Below are 20,504 nucleotides of genomic sequence, written 5' to 3' on the forward strand. Positions count from 1 at the left end.
GTTGGTGTCCGTCCAACCAAGCCCCGCTTTGACACGATAATCAGTTTCGAAGAAATCCAAAAGGCCGGCAATCAACCCGGTAGCTGATGAACTTATTTTGAGGCTAGAAAATGTTAGCTATTGATTTGTAACAAATGTAAGCAAAGATTCCGACAGTCTCGGCACGTTGTGTTGCCATCCGACGATTCAGGCACAAACGCTTCAGGGACTGACAATCGAGAAGCCGAGCTCGCAAAATTGTAAATCACCGAGCTTTTGGGTGATGGCCCCTCCACACTCTTTTGTGTTTGTGGCTGCATATCAGTCAACGTGCGTTTTCAGAGCGCAGGGTCACGTCACAGACTGCGATACACAGCCGGGTTAGCCAAAAAAAAAGGTTGCAGACTGAGCGCGGGGAGCTGACTTGCTCGACGACTGCTCCGCTCGACATCCTTCCATCAACATCACGACACAGCTCGCGCAGACTCGACGCAGGACCTATCGTAGAAGGCACATCCACCCACAGGCGACGGCAGCTACCTCGAGGCAGCCTTGCGAGTTCAGACGACCTGCTATCGTCACCGCGCGCAGATCTGGGTCGCAGCGCTCTCGACACGATGAGCTTGGCGACAGAGATCGATCCTGCCTTCGCTTCGGCGGGCACCTCGCTCGCTCCACTTCAAGCGGACAACGACGATGCCATCATTTCGGGCAGAGCAGCCCGAGCGAGCATACCCAATCTTGCGAATCCGAATGATCCGGCGGCGCTGACACCGCTACGAGCCCACTATCTCAAGAAGACGCTCATCCGCCTCCAGATGGAACGCGAGGTGGCTCAGCTCAGCACCAAGGATGCGCTCTCCACCTTCGGCCCACCCTTCCGCGCCTCTCCCGAAGCTCGAAGGACCGATCTGCCTTTGCTGCGCTTCATGTTTCAACACTTCGTCCTCACTTTTCCCTTCCTCAGATCAGCGCCGCCCAACTTTTTCTCAGACAAGGTCCAGGTCTTCTTCGACAAGTTCCTCGAACGGAACATCAGCGGCACCGAAGACAGAGATGAATCCACAAAGCGACGCAAACTCACCACAAAGCTCGAAAAATACTTTGTCCTCCTCATGGGCTCTGCCATCAAAGTCAAAGCCGTAGGCGAGGATGTGGTTCGCATCTCCGAACGCGATCGTGCAAAGATGGACGCCGTCGAGTCGCGTCGCAAAGCCGCCCTCGGGAGAGCTGGTGCCGCGTCCGCAAGAGATGACGACGATGCCTCGTCTGGTTTTGATATCAACGTTGTCTCCGTCAGAAACGTCGTCGTCAAGGGCAGGCTTCGCAGTCGAGCGCATGAAGAGTTCATCATCCGCACACGCCGAGGATATGGTCAGCCAGACATATACGTCTCTCGCCGGTACGGCGATTTCGAGAAGCTCGCAGAGACACTGAAGGTCGAATACCCAGACGAGGGCATCCGTCCACCACCACCCAAGGACCGCAGCAATACCGATGTTGCCGATCCCTACCAGAAGCAGTCAGCCGCTGTTCCGTCACAAGCTGCTACGTTACAGCCACCAGGGATCGAAGACCCATATCCCCGCGCATCGACAGACTCTGCCAGCTCGCAGTCGCGCATCCCTATGCCCACCGGTCCGCTCGCCAGGGAGAAGAATCGCCTCACGCTACGAGCTTATCTGCGCTCGCTTTTGGCCAGCCCCTCTGTAGCTGAAAGTGCTCTGCTCATGGATTTCCTCACCGCAGAGCCCACCACGCTCACCCGCGCTGAGGAGGAGGATGCCGCCATTCGAGAGGGTCTCGACCACGTCCGCGAAGAAGAACACAAGCGCTTCTCCGACGAAGCCGCCAAGCGCGCACAGGAGCTCCAACAGCATCTCAAAGAGTTCAAGCAAGACCTCGTCCAGCACGACGGTCTCAGTCGTATCTTTGCCACCATCAAGTCGACGCCTCGCATCGAGGATCTTCCTGAAAAGTACAAAGCGCTGCTCAAGTGGGCGCGCATCAGCCTCGCCTCCACCATCTTCCACATTTTCATGGGCAGCGACAACTCGTCCGAGATCTTTTCGCAGATGAAGCGCATGCACGGAATGATGCCCTACTTTATGCTGCGTGGCATCCTCCGCATTTCCAACCCCATGGCCATGGTTCGCGGCGTGCTCGACATCTTCCTCGCCCAGCCCTTTGGTCAACGCAGTCTGCTGCAGCGCATGTTTTCCAGCAGCCTTCAGGATGAGGTGCGCGAGCTCGACGAAGTGTGTGCTGCCATCTCTGCCAAGGTTGACGACGCGACCATCTGCGAAAAGGTGCGACAATTTGTTTACGCGCCCGCCGAGGTCCAGGCTCTCTATCGCAAAGATGCCGACGAGGAGCGTCTCGATCTGCTCACCACCATCCTCCGCTCGCCCGAAGCACCTATGCTGAGCCGGTCCCAGATTCACCGCGTCGTCAAGGCGAGTCAGGCGTACGAGGTGTATAAGGAGTATCGTCGAGGCCTCAAGAACCCAGACTTGGAAGATGAGGGTCCACAGGACGACGATGCCTGGCTGTACGAAGACTTGCACGTGCTCGTCAAGATGCTCACACGTAAACGTGACAAGGAGCAGATGATTTCGCTCATCTTTGAAGGCGTCACGGCCGAACTGCTCAAGGATATGGTCACCATCTTTTACTCACCGCTTGCCCAAGTCTACAAGCTCGCCAACATTGCCGACAGCCTGTCGGATCTTCAAGCCTTCATCACCGATCTCATCAAGACTGTTGAGGCCAACGAGGAGCTCAGCTATACAGATCCGACACGCACGGTGCAGGTGTTCGTGGACCTGGTTGAGAGGCACGAGGGTCGGTTCTACAACTTTGTTCATCAAGTGCATTCCAAGGGATCAGGGCTGTTCGACGGTCTCATGCACTGGATCGAGCTCTTCATCAACTTTGTCCGCGGCAACGAAAGGTCTGCCGAAGTGGTCTCGCAGCAAGCAGGCACGGAGCAGGCGGTGGGAAAATCGGGAGGCATCGGAGAAGTGGATCTGGAAATCTGCCTGCCCGCTGGGGGCGAGGAGCGCAGGAAGGCGCTCGACGAGATCGACTCGCTGGCCCTGTATGCTTACCGACTCAAGTTCCTGCGCGAACTCAAGCTGCGTCGCAAGCTGGCGGATCGCGAAGTCGCCGGTGTGGCGGGCAAGCTCATAGGAGCGGAAAAGAAGCGCAGAACAGATGGCCTGACCGAGGAGGACGATTCGGCGTTCGTGGGTGCAATGGTCGAGAATTTGGGCGTCGGTGATATTTTCACAGGAGAGGTGGCGGATGCTGAAGCGGAAGAGGATGAGATGGAGACATCAGATGAGGAGGATTCGGACGAAGGGCACGGCGAGGATCCAAGCAGCAGGAACAGACTGCGCAAGTTCTCGAGAAGCGACAGCGAAGTATCGGCAGAGGATGATGAAGAAGAAGAGGCTCCAAGATGGAGACCAACCCCTTCCCGTCAAACGACTTTGACGCAGGGCAATCTGAAGCAGCTCGACAAGGATCTACCCACGCTGCCGCATGGTGCGTCCGCGGACGGCACCGATGCGGACAAGACCCGCAAGCGTCGCAAGATCCCCGCACCGAAAGCACCGGAGCTCAAAGTGCTGCCCGAGATGCTGCCGTTGTTCGTCGAGATGGTCCGGCCTCTGCTGCGCCCTGCAAGGACCGCTAGCGCCTCTAGCCACCGTTCCGCGAGCTACGATCCGTACGCCTCTTCCCAGCCGCAAGGCTTGGGACAGGCAGCAGCGCCGCGGCTGCCACCGTTGGCAACAACGGGCGATCAGCTGTCAAGCGGCATGCAAGGGATGGATCTGGCGGCAATCTCATCGCCTGCTTCGTACGTCTCTTCGCCTTTCGCGACGCCCAGAGCTGACGGTAGTCAGAACAGGCAAGAGCCGCGTTCGGACCGTCTTCCTGGAGAGTATCAGTGGTAATTCAGCGATCAAAGGGGTGCATTCTTACAGGAAGCTTATCGCCTTCTCTCTCTGTCCGTGGCTGCCGTGTTTGTGAGCATGTGTGAGTGCATCTTTGTCTCAGAGTTTGGTCGGATGCGACCCAGGTCAGAAAGGTGACCTGAAGGCAGAAAAAGTGAGCGTGTTACGTCTGAACACTGAACAAATTTTGAGACGGGGCTCGATTTCGATGGCGTGCTTGCTGTCGGGCAATTTTCGCGATGCTCCGCTCAAGACCGCTTTTGCATTTCTTCTCAAAAATCCGATTCAGAAGATCAGCGAGACTGTGAATGTATCATCTGCACCATCATCACACCGGTCCAAAGTGTCTGTATCTATCCCGCTACAGCACGCAGATCGCATCGCAATGCACGCCATACTCAACGCGACGCTCGCATCTACCGCGAGGGCGTCCCGCTCTCGCTTCGGCGGTGCGACCCAAGCTGTTCGAGCACTCGCTACCGTCTCGGACTCGCCCGTTCAGCATGGTGCATCCGGATCCAGCAGTCACAAGGTGGTCGTCATCGGCGGTGGATCTGCCGGAATGGCCGTCAGTCACCAGCTCGTCCGATCTGGTGCCTTTGATCAGGACGACATCGCCGTCGTAGACCCTTCCGAATGGCACCACTACCAGCCAGGATGGACGCTCGTCGGCGGCGGTCTCAAGGACAAGCGCGACCTCCGTCGACCGCTCGCCTCGCTTCTCGATCCCAAGCTCAAACACTACGCATCCGCTGTCGACACTTTTGCTCCCGAACAGAACCAGATCACGCTGGCCAACGGGAACAAGATTGCATACGACCAGCTCGTTGTCGTTCCCGGTCTCAGCATCAACTACGACGCCATCAAAGGCTTGCCCGAAGCACTCGCCGACTCTTCCTCGCTCGTCTCGACCATCTACGGCTACAACACATGCGACAAGGTCTTCGACAATATCTCGAAGCTCAAGTCTGGCAAGGCCATCTTCACTCAGCCTGCCGGTGTCATCAAGTGCGCCGGTGCACCGCAGAAAGCCATGTGGCTGGCGCTGGACCACTGGAAGCAGTCAGGGCTGTACAACCCCGCTGATCCGTCCAACTCTCCCATCTCGATCGACTTTGCCACCGGTCTGCCCGTCATGTTTGGTGTGCCCAAGTACAGCGAGCGTCTCAACGAGCTTCGTCAGGAGCGCGGTGTCGAGGGTCTCTTCCAGCATGACCTCGTAGCGATCGAGGGTAATACGGCGGTGTTTGCTCGTCCAGACGGCGCCGAGCAGGTGCGCAAGCAGTTCGACCTGCTCCACGTCACACCCAAGATGGGACCTCTGGCGGTGATCAAGAACAGCCCGCTTGCCGATGGCGCCGGTTTCGTCGACGTCGACCAGGGGACTACGCGACACAAGCGATTCGACAATGTGTGGAGTATCGGCGACGCGTCTTCTCTGCCCACGTCCAAGACGGCGGCGGCTATCACAGCGGAGGCGCCCGTGCTGGTGCGAAACCTCAGTCAGGCGATCGAGGGTAAGGAGCCGGATGCGGCGTACGATGGATACACGTCCTGCCCCTTGCTCACCGAGTATGGAAAGGTGATGCTGGCAGAATTCAAGTACGGCGGACAGCCCAAGGAGACGTTTGGAAACTTGTTCGGCATCGACCAGGGTGTGCCGAGGACAGCATTCTACCATTTGAAGAAGGACTTCTTCCCGTGGGTGTACTACAACTCGTACGTCAAGGGCACCTGGGGTGGACCCAGAGGTTGGTCGTTTGCATCGGCACCTCTGAGTCCCGAAGCTGTTGCCGGTAAGCGCACATTCTCGAGCAGCTCACGACAGATGCCTGGATCGAGACGAGGATTCGCAACGTCGAGCGTTGGACTGCGCAACACGCCGGCACGACGACCTCGTGATCCGCTCGATGCCTCTCCCGATGCCACCCGTCACACGCTCCCCTCCGGCGAAACGTTCATCGTCCGACCACCTCCCTCCTCGCCTCCCTCCCGCTCCACCATCTACCAACCGCAACCCCTGCTCCACGCTCAACCTTCCTCCGAAACATCCGCCCTACCCCCCGCGCTTCGCCCACGATCGCGCCTCTCCGCACAACGAGACACCGTCGAAACCGCCATCACCCCCGACCAGATCGCCGAGATCCAACGACTGCGTCGCCAAGACCCCATCACTTACACAAAATCCAAGCTCGCCAAGCAGTTCAACTGCAGCGCACTGTTCATCTCGATCGTCGCGCCGCTGCCCAAAGCCGTCAAGCAGGTCAAGAAGCAACAGGACGACCTCAAGAAGCAGTCCTGGGGTCTCAACAAGCGCGTCGCCAGAGCCGAGAGGGAGGAGCGTCGTCTGCTGTGGTGATCGAGTCTCTTTTCTGGGATTAGGCTTTCAGCAATGTACAACTTTATTCCAAGAGTGTCGCCTGGAATGTTGAAAGGATTGAGTCGAAGTCCGGGGAGACAGAAAGCGAGTCGAGAAAAGGATCAGAGTTGCAAATTGATTGTTGGGCACGATTGAGGGGTTGTATATGCTATATCTCTCACGTGAGACATGATCTGGCCGCTTGGCGTAGTGGTATCGCGCTTGCTTTGGGTCTTTGTAAGCGAAATATGCAAGAGGTCACGAGTTCGATCCTCGTAGCGGCCCCTAGTCGAAATTTTTGCTTTTTTTGGGCATCACGAGACGCGGAAGAACGAGGAGATCCTCCTCCTCGAATTTGGAGCAAGATCGATCAGAAAACGGTCGAGAAAAAGGTGTTTGAAGGATGACATGGATGGCTCTTCGGGACGGCTGATGCATGGCACAGGTCTCTTTTGGAAGATCCAACCCAACCGCAACCAGCGTGACTATCTTATGAACTGTCTTCCCGAGGCGGCCCAAGCTGACGAATTTGTGCCTAAGTGAAACGAAATCCGTTTGTGGGTACAGTGGTTCACTTCTGCGGGCGGGTCGAGTCCGATTGTCAGGCGATGTGCTACAGGGACGTTCGTATGTTTGGTCGAGAAATGTATCGTGGTGCGATTTGATCTGATAACAAGTGCCACAGTGGATCGGACTGAAGCGGAACAGCTTGCTTTGCATGCATGCATTCGACGCTCGAGCACGCAAGCAACTCGAACTTATCACAGCCCCTTGAGTGATTGACCTGCAGTAGGACCCTGAACGTGATTTGTCCAGCTCAGACGAGACGCGCAACAAAGCCATCCGGCGCCGTGAAATATGGCCGATAAGATGCCCGCTCATTGCGCGGTGGCCTCCACACCGGCACACATTCACGCCGAGGCTGGCTGACTTGCATAAGGCTCAGCACAGAGTCACACGTACCTGTCACACTAACTACGGTCAATCATCCTCACTATCGCATCGCTCATCAATCACCATCATCTCGATCAGCAGCATTCCCTCGAAGCTGTAAACCCAATCCGGTCGACTCTTTCACGAATCTCGCCAGGTCAGAATATACTTTGGTCTCAACCACGCAATCAGCGGTGGCGATCCACCCACACACGATACCCAGTATCGCTCCTCGTTGAGATGCTTGCACGAACGACCCGGCTCAAAGTGCTTCAGCGGCCTAGCGCTGCGCCTTTCGCCGCACTCCGATACTATGCTGTCCCCGTGAACCCTTCGAGTTCAGTCGATGCGCTCCTTGGCACGTCGGTCCCGCCACCGCCCAGAGAAGGACAGGAAATCGGCTCGGCACCTCCTGGTACCTACAGCACACCTTCCCGCTTCGGCAGAAAGAACCCCAACGACATCGCCGACATCCTTCGTGGCAACCGTCCGCGAGATCCGACACGTGGCTCTTCCAACGGCAGCGGCAGCAGCGGCGATCCGTCAAAGACGAGCCATGCTGATCTTCAACGCATCAAAGGCACCGCTATCGGCGCCGAACGCAAGGGCATCCCGATCCCTTCGCGGGACGAAATGCTCGAGGAGATGTTCAAGCGACCCATGCGTGAGCTCGAAGAACGACGCAACATCGTCGATCGCGAACACCCTCATCCCATCGATGCACTCTACGGTCGCAACGAGTTGGACGAACGTGTCCTGGCCGCTGCTCGTGCGCTCCATGCCGCTTCTGCCAATCCGAGTCCTCGAGCCGCAGGTGCGGCTGATCTGTTCAAAGCGGCCACGATTCCGCGCTTGTTGGAGCGGTTCGAGTCGAGGGCAGGGTACCAGCTGTCCATCGAGCTTCCCTACGAGCCGACCCCGTCTGACGAACGAAAGGTGCCACTCACGTCTGCCCATAGCTCCGAAGCTGAGCTGCAAGATGCCAACGATGATGGTGTGTTGCTGCTTGCGTACGTGTCGAACTTGACAGGTGCGAGGGGCACGGAGCGTATCAGCGTCTGCTCGGCGTTTGCGGTTGAGGGAGGAGATAAGATTTCGGCAGAAGATGGCGATGGAAAGGGCGCCCTCATCGTCTCGTGTGCTCACACTTTGCGCGCCTCATCTCCGTCCAAAGCTGCATCTGATGCCGAGTCTTCCACCGCGGATGCTAGTACGAGCTCTCCGGCTGACAGTATCGCTGTAGCCATCACTCGGACAGGAGCCATCTACCCCGTGCGCAATCTGATCAGCAGCCTCGCTGCATCCGATGTCATTCTTCTCCAACTCGGCACCACACCTCTTTCGCTCAAAGGAAGTTCGGCGACCCCACAGCCGGTCAGGACGCTCCCTGTCTCACCGTACCCTGCACACGTCAACAGTGAGCTTTCCGTTTCGTCCTTTTGGGGGTGGGAGGACGATTCCGGTGCCATCCTGCCCGCGTACACGTACGATTCCGAACAGCAAAACCTCGGCGTCGCCACGACCAGCTCGCCCCAGGGTCGGGAAAAGGAACGCGTAGCGCTGGAACGCGACGATGCAGGTCGAAGCCGGTGGGGACGAGCGAGGTTGGTGGAGTACAAGGATCCCTGCGGGGCGAGTGCGATGGTGGGTACGTACGATGAGCTTGCGCAGCTGGACTACAAGCTTCTCGTGTCGTCGCCGGCGAACCCTCCGGCTCTGCAGGGCGATTACGCGCTGAGGCTGTCGAGCACGCTCTCCGAATCAACGCGTCCCGCAGCCGCATTTGGTTCAACTGCTTCGTCAGGCTCAACGTCCAACCCCGAGGTGATGCAGAGTCAGACGCGCAAGCCACTGCCCAACTTCCCACCGCCCGGATCGTCCGGTGGACCCGTTGTGGACGTAGAGACGGGCAGCGTGGTCGGCGTGGTTAGGGGGCACAAGATGAGTCCCTTGGAGGGGAGGAGAGGGGATGCTGTGCCGGCAGAGAAGGTGTTTGAGTTCTTTGCGTTGCCTGGTTTGGGCAGGAAGAACTGAAGGAGGGACAAGCAGGGGGTTTTGGCACAGACTACAGGTTTGCAATGACTAGCCACTCTTGATTTTCACTTTGATTAATATGCACACGAGATTGTGATGGATTTGCACAGATGAATGTTCTGACGGTCCAACTCTTTAGTGCAGCTTGCAGAAGCTACTGATACTGCTCACGCCGCCCAACCAGAGCCCCTCATTGCTGTCATCCCACATGGCGGTGGTAGCACCGCTCATTGCGGTCCCGTCGTCCTCAAAGATCTTTTCGACGTTCCACTTTTTGCCGAAGAAGGCGTCCTTGGACGTATTCTTGCTGATCTTGAGCACGGTGGTGGGCGAGTGTTTGTGGTAGGGATCCTTGAATTTGGCGAGGAGTTTGGGGACGTTGGGAAAGCAGGCGGCGTAGATATTGTCGTCTTCGTCGACGGTGAGGTTGTCGGCGGGGTAGCCGGTGTGGATGACGTCGATGAGGGTGAGTGAGTTGTCGGCTTGGAGTTCGAAGACTCGGATGTTGGGATCGGCGGATGCGGGGACGTAGAAGCGGTTCGGGTGGAGCGAGGATGCCACTACGCCGTTCGGGTAAGGGTAGGGTCCGGGTGCAGCGATCTTGCATCCGCTGACATCGCAGAATCCGAGATCGGAGCGCGGGAAGAAGAAGTCCAGCAGACGGCTGGCACCTGTCTTGACGCTGTGGTCGTTGGTGAATACGAAGCTGTCCGGTCCGACGGCAGCAGGGCGGTTGGGTGTTCGGATCGCTTCACCGGTGTAGGTTCGGATGTGCCTCATTCGTGACTCTCCCAACGTCGACTCGAACAGCTCGAAGGTCGAATTGGCCCCTACTTTGGACGCATCCAGGACGGTCTTGGTGACGGGATCGATGGGAGGTCGATGGTTGTTTAAAAAGATCCTCAGGGTAGGTTTGAGTTCGGCCGATTTTGCGGGGACCTCGTAGACCGAGACGCCGTGCAGGTTGAGCGTGCCAGAGTACGAAACGGGCTTGACCTTGGTCATCCTCGAAGTGATGGGTCCGGTAGCTTTGGTGTCGACAATGACAATGTGATCGTTGTTGGGTCGTTTGGAGACGTCCAGGTTGTCGATGGCAGGGGTCCAGGCAAGTCTACCAGGGATATCGGAGCAAGCGAGGTAGAGCAGACCGGATGGTCGGTGAAGCCACATGTCCTCGCATGCTTCGAGTTCGGGGATCTTTGTGCACGAGTGTGAGGTGTAGTTGAGCTGACGTCCGAGACCGAACACGTCGTGGGCCTTGCTTCCAGGTCCGGAGAGGAATTGGTAGGCGAGCGCGGCGAGCGCGATGGGCAAGCCGATGTAGGTGAGAAGGCTCGGCATGTTTGGCAACGAATCCGAGCGGGGGATGTACGGAAAAGGGTCGGATGGTGGGAAGCTAAGGAAAGGGATGCAGCGGAAGGCTTTATAGCAAAGGAGAAGACGCGGAATGTGCGGATGCAGAACGCGAAGAACGAGGATGCGGGGTCGCACAGACCAGTGGGAGGGGCGCCGCAGGAGGGACAATGGACCGAACCGAGAGACTCGACAAAGGTGCATGTGACAGCCGCGTGTGAGGATCAACGGCTAAGTTCGGCCTCCGTTCCGCTTGACAGAAGTGCGAATCTTGACCTGACACGCCATCTCGCTGTGCGCTGATCTGCATTTCTCGCGAACGTTGTTGCCGCCAATAATGCCGGTTGGTGACGGCTACCAAGCGGCAAGGTGAGTTTGCCGTGGGAACCTTGCATGCACAATGCTGCTTTCCCCGCATCCTGACGGCTTTCGCGAGTTTCGAATATTTGTTAGACCTTTATTACAATAGAACGCCAAGTGACGAAAAAGATCATGTGGAGATTTGGCCTGCCATGAGCCACAAAGTATGCATCATGACGCTAGACTTGATGCGGATGGCAGTGTCAGGAAAAAACGCTCAGCGACTACACGGAGATGCCGACGATCTTGAAGTAACACAAAGGGTCTCTCAAGAATTCGGTTGTGCGGTGGATCGGTTGTCACTTCGGCCTCTGTCGAGTCTGATGCATTACATTGTGGCGCACGCCCGGCTGTGCGCCCTCATGGCTGTCTCTCGTGCTGATTCAGTTGGTCTTATCGCTACAGATCTCTCTGTTCATTGACTCTTCTCAGATCTGAAATGTGCCAAGTCTTCCTCTCCGTGAGGTCATTCCTTCCTTCCGCACTTCGACATCATTCCCGTCTTGACATCTTGATTGCAGCTTGTTCGTATTCAACAAGACGAACCTAGCCAGACACGATGTCGTCGTCGTCCGACCCCAAACCCGCTCCTGTGCTGGATCCGGACCAAGTGGCCGCAAGCACAGCTGCCCCAACCGCTGCTGCTGCTACCATGCAGCCCACCGATCCGGCCGAGCCTGTCGCCGACGACCCTGCCAAGCTCAAATCAGCCGAACACGAGGCAGAAGAAGCAGGTCGTTTCGCACAGAAGGACGATGTCTCTCCGGCCGAGGCCGCCCTCGACCATCAAGCTCATCTCCACAAGGTACCCAAAGCCGACGTTGCACCGGAACGCATCACCGAGCTGCCTGGAACTCAAAAGCAGGTTCCCGCTCCCGCGCCCGGCGACCCGGACCGCGCGATCGAGCCCGAGCTCGACGATCTCGGATGGAGCGAGGAGCCGAACGTCCCCATCCCTGTGCTGCACGGCATGAAGAACGAGTCGCTCTGGCTGCTGGTGCGTCGCTTCAACAAGCAAACCTACCGCGTCAAGGCCATCGAGGACACCAAGAACAAGGACTTTGACATGTACATCAGCAACAAGGAGGAGTTCCAGCCCGACAAGCTCAAGGCCACCTTCGAGCGTGTCTACGTCATCGTCGTCGTTGGGGTGGTGGCCTTCGTTCAGCACATTATGCGTCTTCGCTCGTGGTCCGAGCCGAAACGTACCGCTGGATTCATGGTCGCCTACGTCGCTGCTTGGATTTTCGATCTCTTGGTTCCTACATCGCTGCTGTTGATGCTCGTGCTCATCATGTCGCCACGTGCCCGGGTTTTGCTGTTCCCCTCGGCTCCATTGGCTGCGATCGACGCAAAATCGGGACAAGCCAAAGTGCCGTTGGCTGGTCACCTTGGTAGCAAGACCAGTTTGACCGGCGCTGCCGAGACCTTTGAGGGTGAAGCAGTCGAACAGGAGGCATCCAATTTTGTCGGTGCGCTCGGTTCGGTTGCGCTCAGCACTGCTGCGGGCAAATCCTCCAATGCAGGTGCCAATGCTGTCGACGAAGAAGACGATGATGACGACAGCAGCAACGAAGCCACGGCGACGACCAAGAAGAAGCCCAAGAAGGATCCCGAGGACAAGATCCCCGATCCTACCAATGTTGCCGTCGTATCTCAGGCTGCGCAGAGCAAAGCTGCCGGCGAAAAGGCCGGTCACCCGGATAAGGGCGATCACACCAAACAGCCCATGGAAGCAGCCATCTTCTCCAGTCTTGCCCCCTTCATGCACATCCTCAACAACATCTGCGACGACTACGAGAGGTTCGGAAACGCACTCAACCCCACGCCTCCCTTCTCGCGCTGGGCGCCACGCGCTCGACTCGCCGGTACTATCGTACCCTTGCTGCTGGCCTCGTTCTACATCAACGAGACGATGATCTACAAGGGATCGACGTTCGGTATGGGCTTCGCGCTGTTTGGTCAGCCTCTGATCGATCGGGTCAAGTTCCCGCAGGTTATCGCCTGGCTCGATCGCAACGTTCCCGAGTGGAAAAAGTACCTCGAGCTTCGATACTACTTGCTGCGCGGCGTGCCTACCAATGCTCAACTCACGGTGACGCTGTTGCGCATCGGAGAGGCAAACAAGTCGCCTCTGCCGCCTCCTCCTCCTTCGGTCGTTGCACCTCCTCCCACCGCGCTTCACGGATCCGACATGGCCGAGCATCCCGATCTGCCACCCGAGTATGCGAAGCAACTCGCCGATGCTCAAGCAGACGACGTAGCCAGCCGTCCTGATGGGGAAGACGCCTCTGCCACCGACCCGAAAACCGGGAAGAAGAGCAGCAAAGTGCTCGGACTCCTCAAAGGTGTTACGAAAGCTGGTGTCGAAACTGCTCTCGGAGTCAACCGCGTCAAGGCCACCACAATCCAATCCATGCATGCCAAAACCAAGCTCGGTGTGGTCCAGTCGGAAGAGGCCTCGAAGAAGTACGCCTCCGACGGTCCCGTCCGCTTCCAGGCGAGGTACAAGGGCAAGCGTGGTCACGTGTACATCCTCACCACCGCCGCTACACCCTCCGTCGCGTTCGAAAGGAAAGGTCGTTCAAGCCCCATCCAGGCAGCTGCCGCAGCTAGCAAGGGTAGCTCGGCTACGAGTGCCGCCGAACAGGCGCAGAGGTTGGTCCAGCAAAAGGGTGCCACGTTCACGATCGCAATCGACGACATCAAAGAGCTCCACAAGGTCGGTGGGTTGGGTTGGAAGGGAAAGCTCGTCGTCGGATGGGCGTTGGGTGGAGAGGTGGCGGACGGAATCGAGATCGTCGATAAGCAGAACAATGTGCACAAGCTGACAGCCATGGGTAGGAGGGACGAGGTGTTCAACAGATTGATCTCGTTGGGTAAGCAGAAGTGGGAGGCGTTCTGAGTGTACATTAGCCGCACCATTGTCCGACTCTGGTTTCTGAATGCACTTTTTCAACCCTCTTCGACAACGCGATGGCGACTGTGCTTCCCAGCTACCTCTGAGCTACATGAGTCGTGATCCTACAATCCATTCGCACCACCCGCGCCCCAATCCCACAACCACTCGTCCAAATCAAACTTGACCCTCTTGGCGAGCACCGCCACCACATTGTAGCTCACGTTGGTCCTGAAATTGATGCTCGTTCCCAACTTGTCCTGAGCCGAGGTCCTGACCAGCATCCTCCTCGCCACCAACCCGTTGATCTGCGAGTACACCGACAGCGACTTGCTTCTGAACTCCCACAACGTCGATCTGTCCAGATCACCTTGCGCGTTGCTCTCGTTTTCAGGGATGAGGGACGAGTAGACCATCGACATTTCCGGTGCGGCTTCGGTGATGAGCGCCTGGAAGATGGAGAGGAGGCGATCGATGGGGAACGGTTTGGGACCGAGAAGTTGCTGACGGTTGAGGTTTTCGGTTTGGCCGTCTTCGTTGGTGACTCGGACGGCGCTTTTGGAGGGTCGTCCGCGGGCAGCGCCTTTGCGACCGCGGCCTGGACCGAGCTTGCGACCACCTTTGAGGGATTTGCCCTTGGAGGCGCCGGATGAAAGACTGAGGAGCGAATCATCTCGCAAGAAGTAGCGCACGTCGAGTCGCGATGGATTGTAGGATGCCAAGAAGGATGCAATGACCAGGAAAGTTGGGATGAGCGCGAGCGAGGGTAGGAGCGAGACGGTTGCCTGCGACGATGCCGAGCGCAGCCTTTCTAGCGCGGCTGTTTCGCGCTCGAGCCACTCTTCCTCGTCGAACTTGCGTTCCTCGTCGGCCATGTTGACATCGTCGTCTGCCGGCCCACCTTGATGCGTTGCGGCAGAAGTCGGGATCTTTGCAGCTGCCAAGCGGGCAGCGCTGGCTTGAATGCTTTTGACGCGTGCTTCTTGTGTCCACTCTCTTGGCCCCACCTCTCGCGTCTGCAAGCGCAAGATGACATCCTTGAACAGATGCGACGAAGCCAGCAGAAGCGTCTGCAAGTCGGATGTGGTGCACTCCCTCGTCTGGATCGGGACGACAAAAGAGTGCCACACAGCAGCGCTCATAGTCCTGAGCTCTTCTACGTCCCTGACGTTGGAGCGCACCGAGTCGTAAAACACGCCGACAAACTGATCGTGGAGTGCCCTGAGTGCTTCCATCGAAACGTCTTGGCCGCACCGTTGCTTGTGAAGCTTGAGAAGGGTAGACGGCTCGCAGAGTGCAATTGATGTGCGGGCATGCATCTGAGCAGACTGCACCGAGGCCGAGTAGGAATTCCAGAGTGAAGGGAAGTCGAGGGCGAGGATGGCAAGCATGTCTGAGCGAGTGAGTCGCGGGAAACGGATGGTGATGGGCTGGTGCGAGACAGTAAGACCGCTGGGTGTGCGGTACTGCGACCATGGAAGCGTAGAGATGAGGACGGAGCAAATGCGACCCGGCTTGCCAGCAAGCAATGGTAGTCGGCAAAAAGCTGTCCAGATGTGTTCGGGCCAAAGATCGCGGATCCGCTCAGCATCCTTGACGACGATGACGACACGACCGTCGATAGTATCTAGGATGGTTCCGAGGCTCCAGAGCAAGTAGTCGAGAGAAGACTCGGGCCTTCGGTACTTGCCTCTAGACCCGCCCGCTACTGCGTTGGCCGAGTCGGATCGAGCCGTCTGCTGAATGTGCGTCACTTGCTCTTGGAGAGAGCTGAGGATGTTCCGGAAAAGTGTCGTCGGGTTGATCGACGTCAATGGAGATACGCTGCACCAGCACAGAGGTCCTTCGTCGTTGTCGGCATCGTGCGATAGCGCTTCAAGCGTATCGGATACAAGCCGAGCGGTGGTGTTGGGGCTGCATGCGTCCTGAAGCAACAGGGATGGCGGTAGCGGCTGCGACGGCTGACCCAGCAGATTCGTCAGAGAGGCGATCTGATCGGATCTGCCGGCGTGACTGGATGTGGCCATAGCCATAGTGGATGCGGGACGTTCGGCGAGGCCGGGATGTGGCTCACGCTCGACTTGTGTTGAGGTGTCGGAGGGCGTGTGCCGTGTGTGACCTTTAGAAAAGTGATGTGGTGTTGCAACGACCGTGTGGCTGTCGACGAGACCCTGAACCGCAAACACAGACGAGCCCCGTTTGACAGATGAGCTGCCGCCTTTTGACTGTTGTGGAGGTGTCGGCATGAAACACTGTTGTTTGCTGCTTAATTTTTTCCTGTTCTTCTCGAATGCTTGGACCCCTTCAACGACGCTTGGATCCATCTTTGCTTCCCCCATCTTGTCAGTCCGCAATCTACACAACCAACGGTCGAAACCAGTACAAGCTCAATATGCGGCTTCTTCGCTCCTCCTACACCACCCCTCAATCGTCGCCATAACCGCAGCATGCTCGATCGAGTTCGTCAGCGGGCCTGGCGGTCGGTGCGGGCGGCTGCTCCGACTCAGGTCTCAGCAACACGACCCTCGCGCAGTACAGCATCCACGGCGAGAGCATCCAGCAGGTCGTCTTCTAACTGTCCATCATGCCGTCTGATCAATACAGCTGGTCAGCCTCGGCCACTGTCGCTTTGTGGCTCACAACAACGCCGCTTGCATATCAGTAGCCCTCTCGGTAATCGACCAGGCCCGAGCCGCTTTCCAGCTCGAAAGGCCACGCCATTGGACGACATCACGAGGCTACGAGAGCTTATCAACCGAGCCAATGCCACCAACTCGAAGCTCTCGAAGGAACGCATTCTTGCCGAATTCAATGATCTCGTACCGCTCCTCGCATTTCTCTACGACCCGTATACGCGCTTGCATGTCACCTCATCCAGCGTGCACAACTACCTTCGTCAAAGGCAAAAGGATCACGACTGGCAAAACAATCAAGCGCCTCTCGTGAGCCGCCCCTCCAACAGCTCGCGGGACAAAACACGAGCCGCTGCCCTGCGAGCTAAGCAGGAAGAGGAAGTCCGAGAGCAGGTACCAGATACGCTGCTCGACCTCTTTCAGCTGCTAGCGTCTCGGCAGATCACCGGTCATGAAGCTCTGGCCGTCATCGGCACTTTCTTACACAAGCACGGTATCATCGCACAGCACGAGTATGCGCTGAGGGGAACCGATGATTCAGACATGTCAACCACGGAACTCTTCCGTCAAGGTTTGCTGCGGCCGACGTCGCTCGAGATTTTTTATCGATGCTTGGATCGCAATCTGAAGGCTGGATTCGGCGGACGGATCCTGCATCAAGCCTTTGCAACGGCCCCTATTCATGACGAACAATCGAACGTAAAAATCGAGAATCATGATGGAGACCGCCATCCCGACGCACCCGTGTCATTTCGTGGCTCGTTCGAGGTAGCTGTGGGCAGAACCATCACGAGGGAGGAACTCCCTTCACTCCTTTCAAACGACGCAGCGCCAAGATGGTATGCGAGCAGAAAGCTAGATGGCGTTCGATGTCTCTTCACCGTACATTTCCGTCGAGATCAAGTCGGTGATGACGCACAAGCAAAATGGAAAGTTGCGTCCATTGAAGCTCTTTCACGCAACGGCAGACCCTTCACCTCGTTGGCTGTTCTGGAAAAGGAGCTCGCCCAAAGACTGACCGAGTATCCTGGCTTGCATGATCTGCTCGTCTCTTCAGAGGAGAAACCCGAGCACGACACGCAGCAACGTCAGACAGCGACGCTCATCCTCGACGGCGAGGTCTGCATTCTCCGACACCCAGAACAAGCATCAAAGTCTGCGATCCGGCAGCTAGACGCAAGTCTCTCAGCCCCGATTCAGGACACGACAGAGGGTACGATGGTGGAAGACTTTGCTGCGGTCGTCGGACTCATCAAGCGCAAAAATTACACCATCCGCGAGCCTGCCTTCTTCCCCTTCGACCTGCTCACCTTGGACGAATTCGCCACCTGGCGATCGTCACCCGCAAACGGACGCACAAGACGCACGTTTTCTCAACGGCTAGCATCGCTCGAGTCGCTCGTCTCGTACTTTGAAGCAGATGCGCGAGAGAAGGGCAAGCAGAGCCTCGTCCGCAGACTATCGCAAAATGTCGTCTCGGCGACGAGTCAAGTCGAAGAGATGCTTGCCACTGCGAGCCAGCGTGGTTGGGAAGGTCTCGTCCTACGACAAGACACGATGTACGAGGGCAAACGCACGTCGGCCATTCGCAAGTTCAAAGAGTGGAGGGATGCAGAGTACACGGTCAAAGCCATCACTGTCGCCACGATGCGTCTGCCCATCAGCGGTAGATTCGAGGAGCGCGAAGCGATGGCTAGTATCCAGATCGAACACAAGGGGACCAGTGTGTCCGTCGGATCGGGATTCACGCCAGAGCAGCGCGTCGAGTTTGCGAGCGATCCAGACAAAATCATCGGCAAGGTGGTGACGGTGGAATACTTTGATGAGAGCAAGACGACAGCAGGTGCTTCCGATGGCGAAGAGTCATCGCAGCAAGCCGACGGAGGGAAAGCTTCAAAGGAAGTGTACAGCCTTCGGTTCCCACGGTTGAAACAGATCTGGGGTGTAGAACGTGATTTGTAGACGTGCTAATTCGACGCAACCTCATGCAAAGCAGAACAGGACGCACCAACAAACGCGCGAGAGCTGTGACAGGCAAGGAGGGAAGCAATGTGCATTTACATTGTGAGGCGGACTTCTCGGCTCAACAATGGCAAGCGCAGACGTGAGTTACCTTCCCCGGTATAAAGGCTGACCGAAATCCCAAATGTTTTTTCAAAGCAGATAGATAGCAAAAAGGATGGTGATTTAGATCTTGGCCATGGCGGCGACGTCGGTGGACTGGACGTAGTCCTCGCACTCGTCGGCGATGCGCTCCTGGAGCTCGTCGAGCGAGACCTTTGCGTCCTCGACGACGATGGAGCACTGGAGCTTGCTGACACCGTAGCCGATGGCGACGAGCTTGGAGGAACCCCAAACGAGGCCGTCCATCTCGATGGCACGGACTGCAGCCTCGAGCTCCTTCATGTCGGTCTCGTCATCCCAAGGCTTGATGTCGAGGGTGACGAGCGACTTGGCGGCGGCACCGGGACCCTTGGCAGCCTTCTTCTTGTTGTACTCGGCGACACGCTCGGCCTTGATACGCTCGGCCTCCTCATCGACCTCGTCGTCGGAGCCGAACAGGTCGACATCGTCGTCGTCGTCAGCGGCAGCAGCGGCGGGGGCAGCGAAGGTGGACGAGAGCAGGGTGGCAGCCTTGGACTTGTCGCCGGTCAGGTCCTTGTGCTCGGCCTCGTAGGAGGAGATGTGCTCGTACCAGCGGGCGACGTGCGAGTACTTGTCGGCGTCAGGGGCCTTGCCGAGAGCCTCGTGAACGGCAACGTCGGCCTGCGAGGGCGAGTGACTGTCGATGCGCAGAATGTTCGAAGTCGAGAAGGGCAAGATGAGAAGTCAGTGCTGCTGCGATTTGGCGAAGGGGGCTGAAAACATTCGCCTTCGAGTCTCCTGAACAACTAGCTCCCTTGCAACTTCCTTCCTATGAGAGCGGTCGACTCGGTGCAGAAACAAAAGATCAGATAGCTTGGAAAAAGTTGGGTTTCGTCATAGCAGAAAAGGTCGCGGGGTCTTAAGCCGCTGGGCTCGGAAACACGGACCAAAGCAAAAAGTTCATCATGTTGTTTCGTTTGCATCGTTTGCACCATCGAGTATTACTCCTCCTCGTCATATGCGTCCATATCGCGAAATCCTACTGCGCATTGATTCGACGTGATGGAGTAATCAAGCGCTCCTGGTGAATCGTGTGTTGCTGCTGGTGCATCAGGAGCGAGAGCTGACAGATTCTCGAAAGGCGATGTCATGTAGAAAAAGAAGCTTACCCGTCAACGTAGGACTTGTCGGCGAGGAAGCCGTCGAGCTTGCCGAGGTTGGTAGCGGAGGAGAAGTCGGGGAGAGACATTGTGAAGTATGTGTATGTGTGTGAGGTTGTGGTGGAACAAGACGATGAAGGAAGAGGCACACGCAGATGGTGTTGATACCGTTTGCTCCGTGGCTCCCTGGCAGCGCGCAGGCCAACAAGATTCAACAGCGCCTTTCTGCCCTGTCAAGAAGAAGAAAAACTGGAAAGCGCTCAGCCAAGAAGAAAGTCGAAACCAACGCAGAAAAAAAAAAAATGGGGGAGAATTTGCAGAAAGGCACAGAAGAAGTTGACTGACAGCGGCGGTGTGCTGCCCAGAAAAACTGCTTGTCAGGTGGCGGTCTGTGCAGCTTGGAGGCGAGTATCAATTCCAAAATCGCATCCCAAATTTCCAGCCAGTGTGCCGTTAGCCTTCGCCCCTTGATGTTGGAAATCATTGATACTGCTCCCATTTCCGAGCCGATCACAGCCAGAGGAACGTGCGAGAACGAGTTCAGTTCTCATGTCTAAGTTAACGATCTAACATTACCGCTTTTGAGCCCCGAATTCCGGTCACGACTTGACGCGGAGGAGAGAAAGCAGGGTCGTGCCTCTCGCTCTGCTGCTCGAGTTCAGCTGCCCGGCCAAAGACAGCAAGCGGCTGAAATCCAACAGACCGAAGCGGACGACATGCTTTGCCTCGGTTGCCAGAGACGCTCAT

The 20,504-nt window shown here is 57.2% G+C and overlaps 8 protein-coding genes and 1 non-coding gene across 9 annotated transcripts; 6 read left to right on the forward strand and 3 right to left on the reverse strand.

Moving 5' to 3' along the window:
* Window positions 1-596: 596 nt before the first annotated feature.
* PHSY_004639 (conserved fungal protein) lies at window positions 597-3,941 on the forward strand (the record flags this gene model as incomplete). Its single annotated transcript, XM_012335252.1, has 1 exon — window positions 597-3,941. One exon carries the CDS (start codon window positions 597-599, stop codon window positions 3,939-3,941), a length of 3,345 nt encoding a protein of 1,114 aa, XP_012190642.1.
* Window positions 3,942-4,149: 208 nt separating this feature from the next.
* PHSY_004640 (hypothetical protein) lies at window positions 4,150-6,300 on the forward strand (the record flags this gene model as incomplete). Its single annotated transcript, XM_012335253.1, has 1 exon — window positions 4,150-6,300. One exon carries the CDS (start codon window positions 4,150-4,152, stop codon window positions 6,298-6,300), a length of 2,151 nt encoding a protein of 716 aa, XP_012190643.1.
* A 196-nt stretch (window positions 6,301-6,496) lies between these two features.
* Window positions 6,497-6,585, forward strand: PHSY_007633. The gene has a single exon. It is a non-coding gene; the product is annotated as a tRNA-Pro (tRNA).
* Window positions 6,586-7,473: 888 nt separating this feature from the next.
* Window positions 7,474-9,267, forward strand: PHSY_004641 (hypothetical protein; the record flags this gene model as incomplete). Its single annotated transcript, XM_012335254.1, has 1 exon — window positions 7,474-9,267. One exon carries the CDS (start codon window positions 7,474-7,476, stop codon window positions 9,265-9,267), a length of 1,794 nt encoding a protein of 597 aa, XP_012190644.1.
* A 135-nt stretch (window positions 9,268-9,402) lies between these two features.
* Window positions 9,403-10,824, reverse strand: PHSY_004642 (hypothetical protein; the record flags this gene model as incomplete). The annotated part of the gene is made up of 1 exon (XM_012335255.1): window positions 9,403-10,824. The coding sequence occupies one exon, from the start codon at window positions 10,822-10,824 to the stop codon at window positions 9,403-9,405; it is 1,422 nt and encodes a 473-aa protein (XP_012190645.1).
* Window positions 10,825-11,539: 715 nt separating this feature from the next.
* On the forward strand, window positions 11,540-13,885 carry PHSY_004643 (hypothetical protein; the record flags this gene model as incomplete). Its single annotated transcript, XM_012335256.1, has 1 exon — window positions 11,540-13,885. One exon carries the CDS (start codon window positions 11,540-11,542, stop codon window positions 13,883-13,885), a length of 2,346 nt encoding a protein of 781 aa, XP_012190646.1.
* A 119-nt stretch (window positions 13,886-14,004) lies between these two features.
* Window positions 14,005-16,218, reverse strand: PHSY_004644 (hypothetical protein; the record flags this gene model as incomplete). The annotated part of the gene is made up of 1 exon (XM_012335257.1): window positions 14,005-16,218. One exon carries the CDS (start codon window positions 16,216-16,218, stop codon window positions 14,005-14,007), a length of 2,214 nt encoding a protein of 737 aa, XP_012190647.1.
* A 108-nt stretch (window positions 16,219-16,326) lies between these two features.
* PHSY_004645 (hypothetical protein) lies at window positions 16,327-18,474 on the forward strand (the record flags this gene model as incomplete). Its single annotated transcript, XM_012335258.1, has 1 exon — window positions 16,327-18,474. The coding sequence occupies one exon, from the start codon at window positions 16,327-16,329 to the stop codon at window positions 18,472-18,474; it is 2,148 nt and encodes a 715-aa protein (XP_012190648.1).
* Window positions 18,475-18,699: 225 nt separating this feature from the next.
* PHSY_004646 (hypothetical protein) lies at window positions 18,700-19,846 on the reverse strand (the record flags this gene model as incomplete). Its single annotated transcript, XM_012335259.1, has 2 exons — window positions 18,700-19,294; window positions 19,767-19,846. 2 exons carry the CDS (start codon window positions 19,844-19,846, stop codon window positions 18,700-18,702), a joined length of 675 nt encoding a protein of 224 aa, XP_012190649.1.
* Window positions 19,847-20,504: the final 658 nt, after the last annotated feature.

This window comes from Pseudozyma hubeiensis (genome assembly GCF_000403515.1).
Source record: "Pseudozyma hubeiensis SY62 DNA, scaffold: PHS45, whole genome shotgun sequence".
Taxonomy (NCBI): Eukaryota; Fungi; Basidiomycota; class Ustilaginomycetes; order Ustilaginales; family Ustilaginaceae; genus Pseudozyma; species Pseudozyma hubeiensis.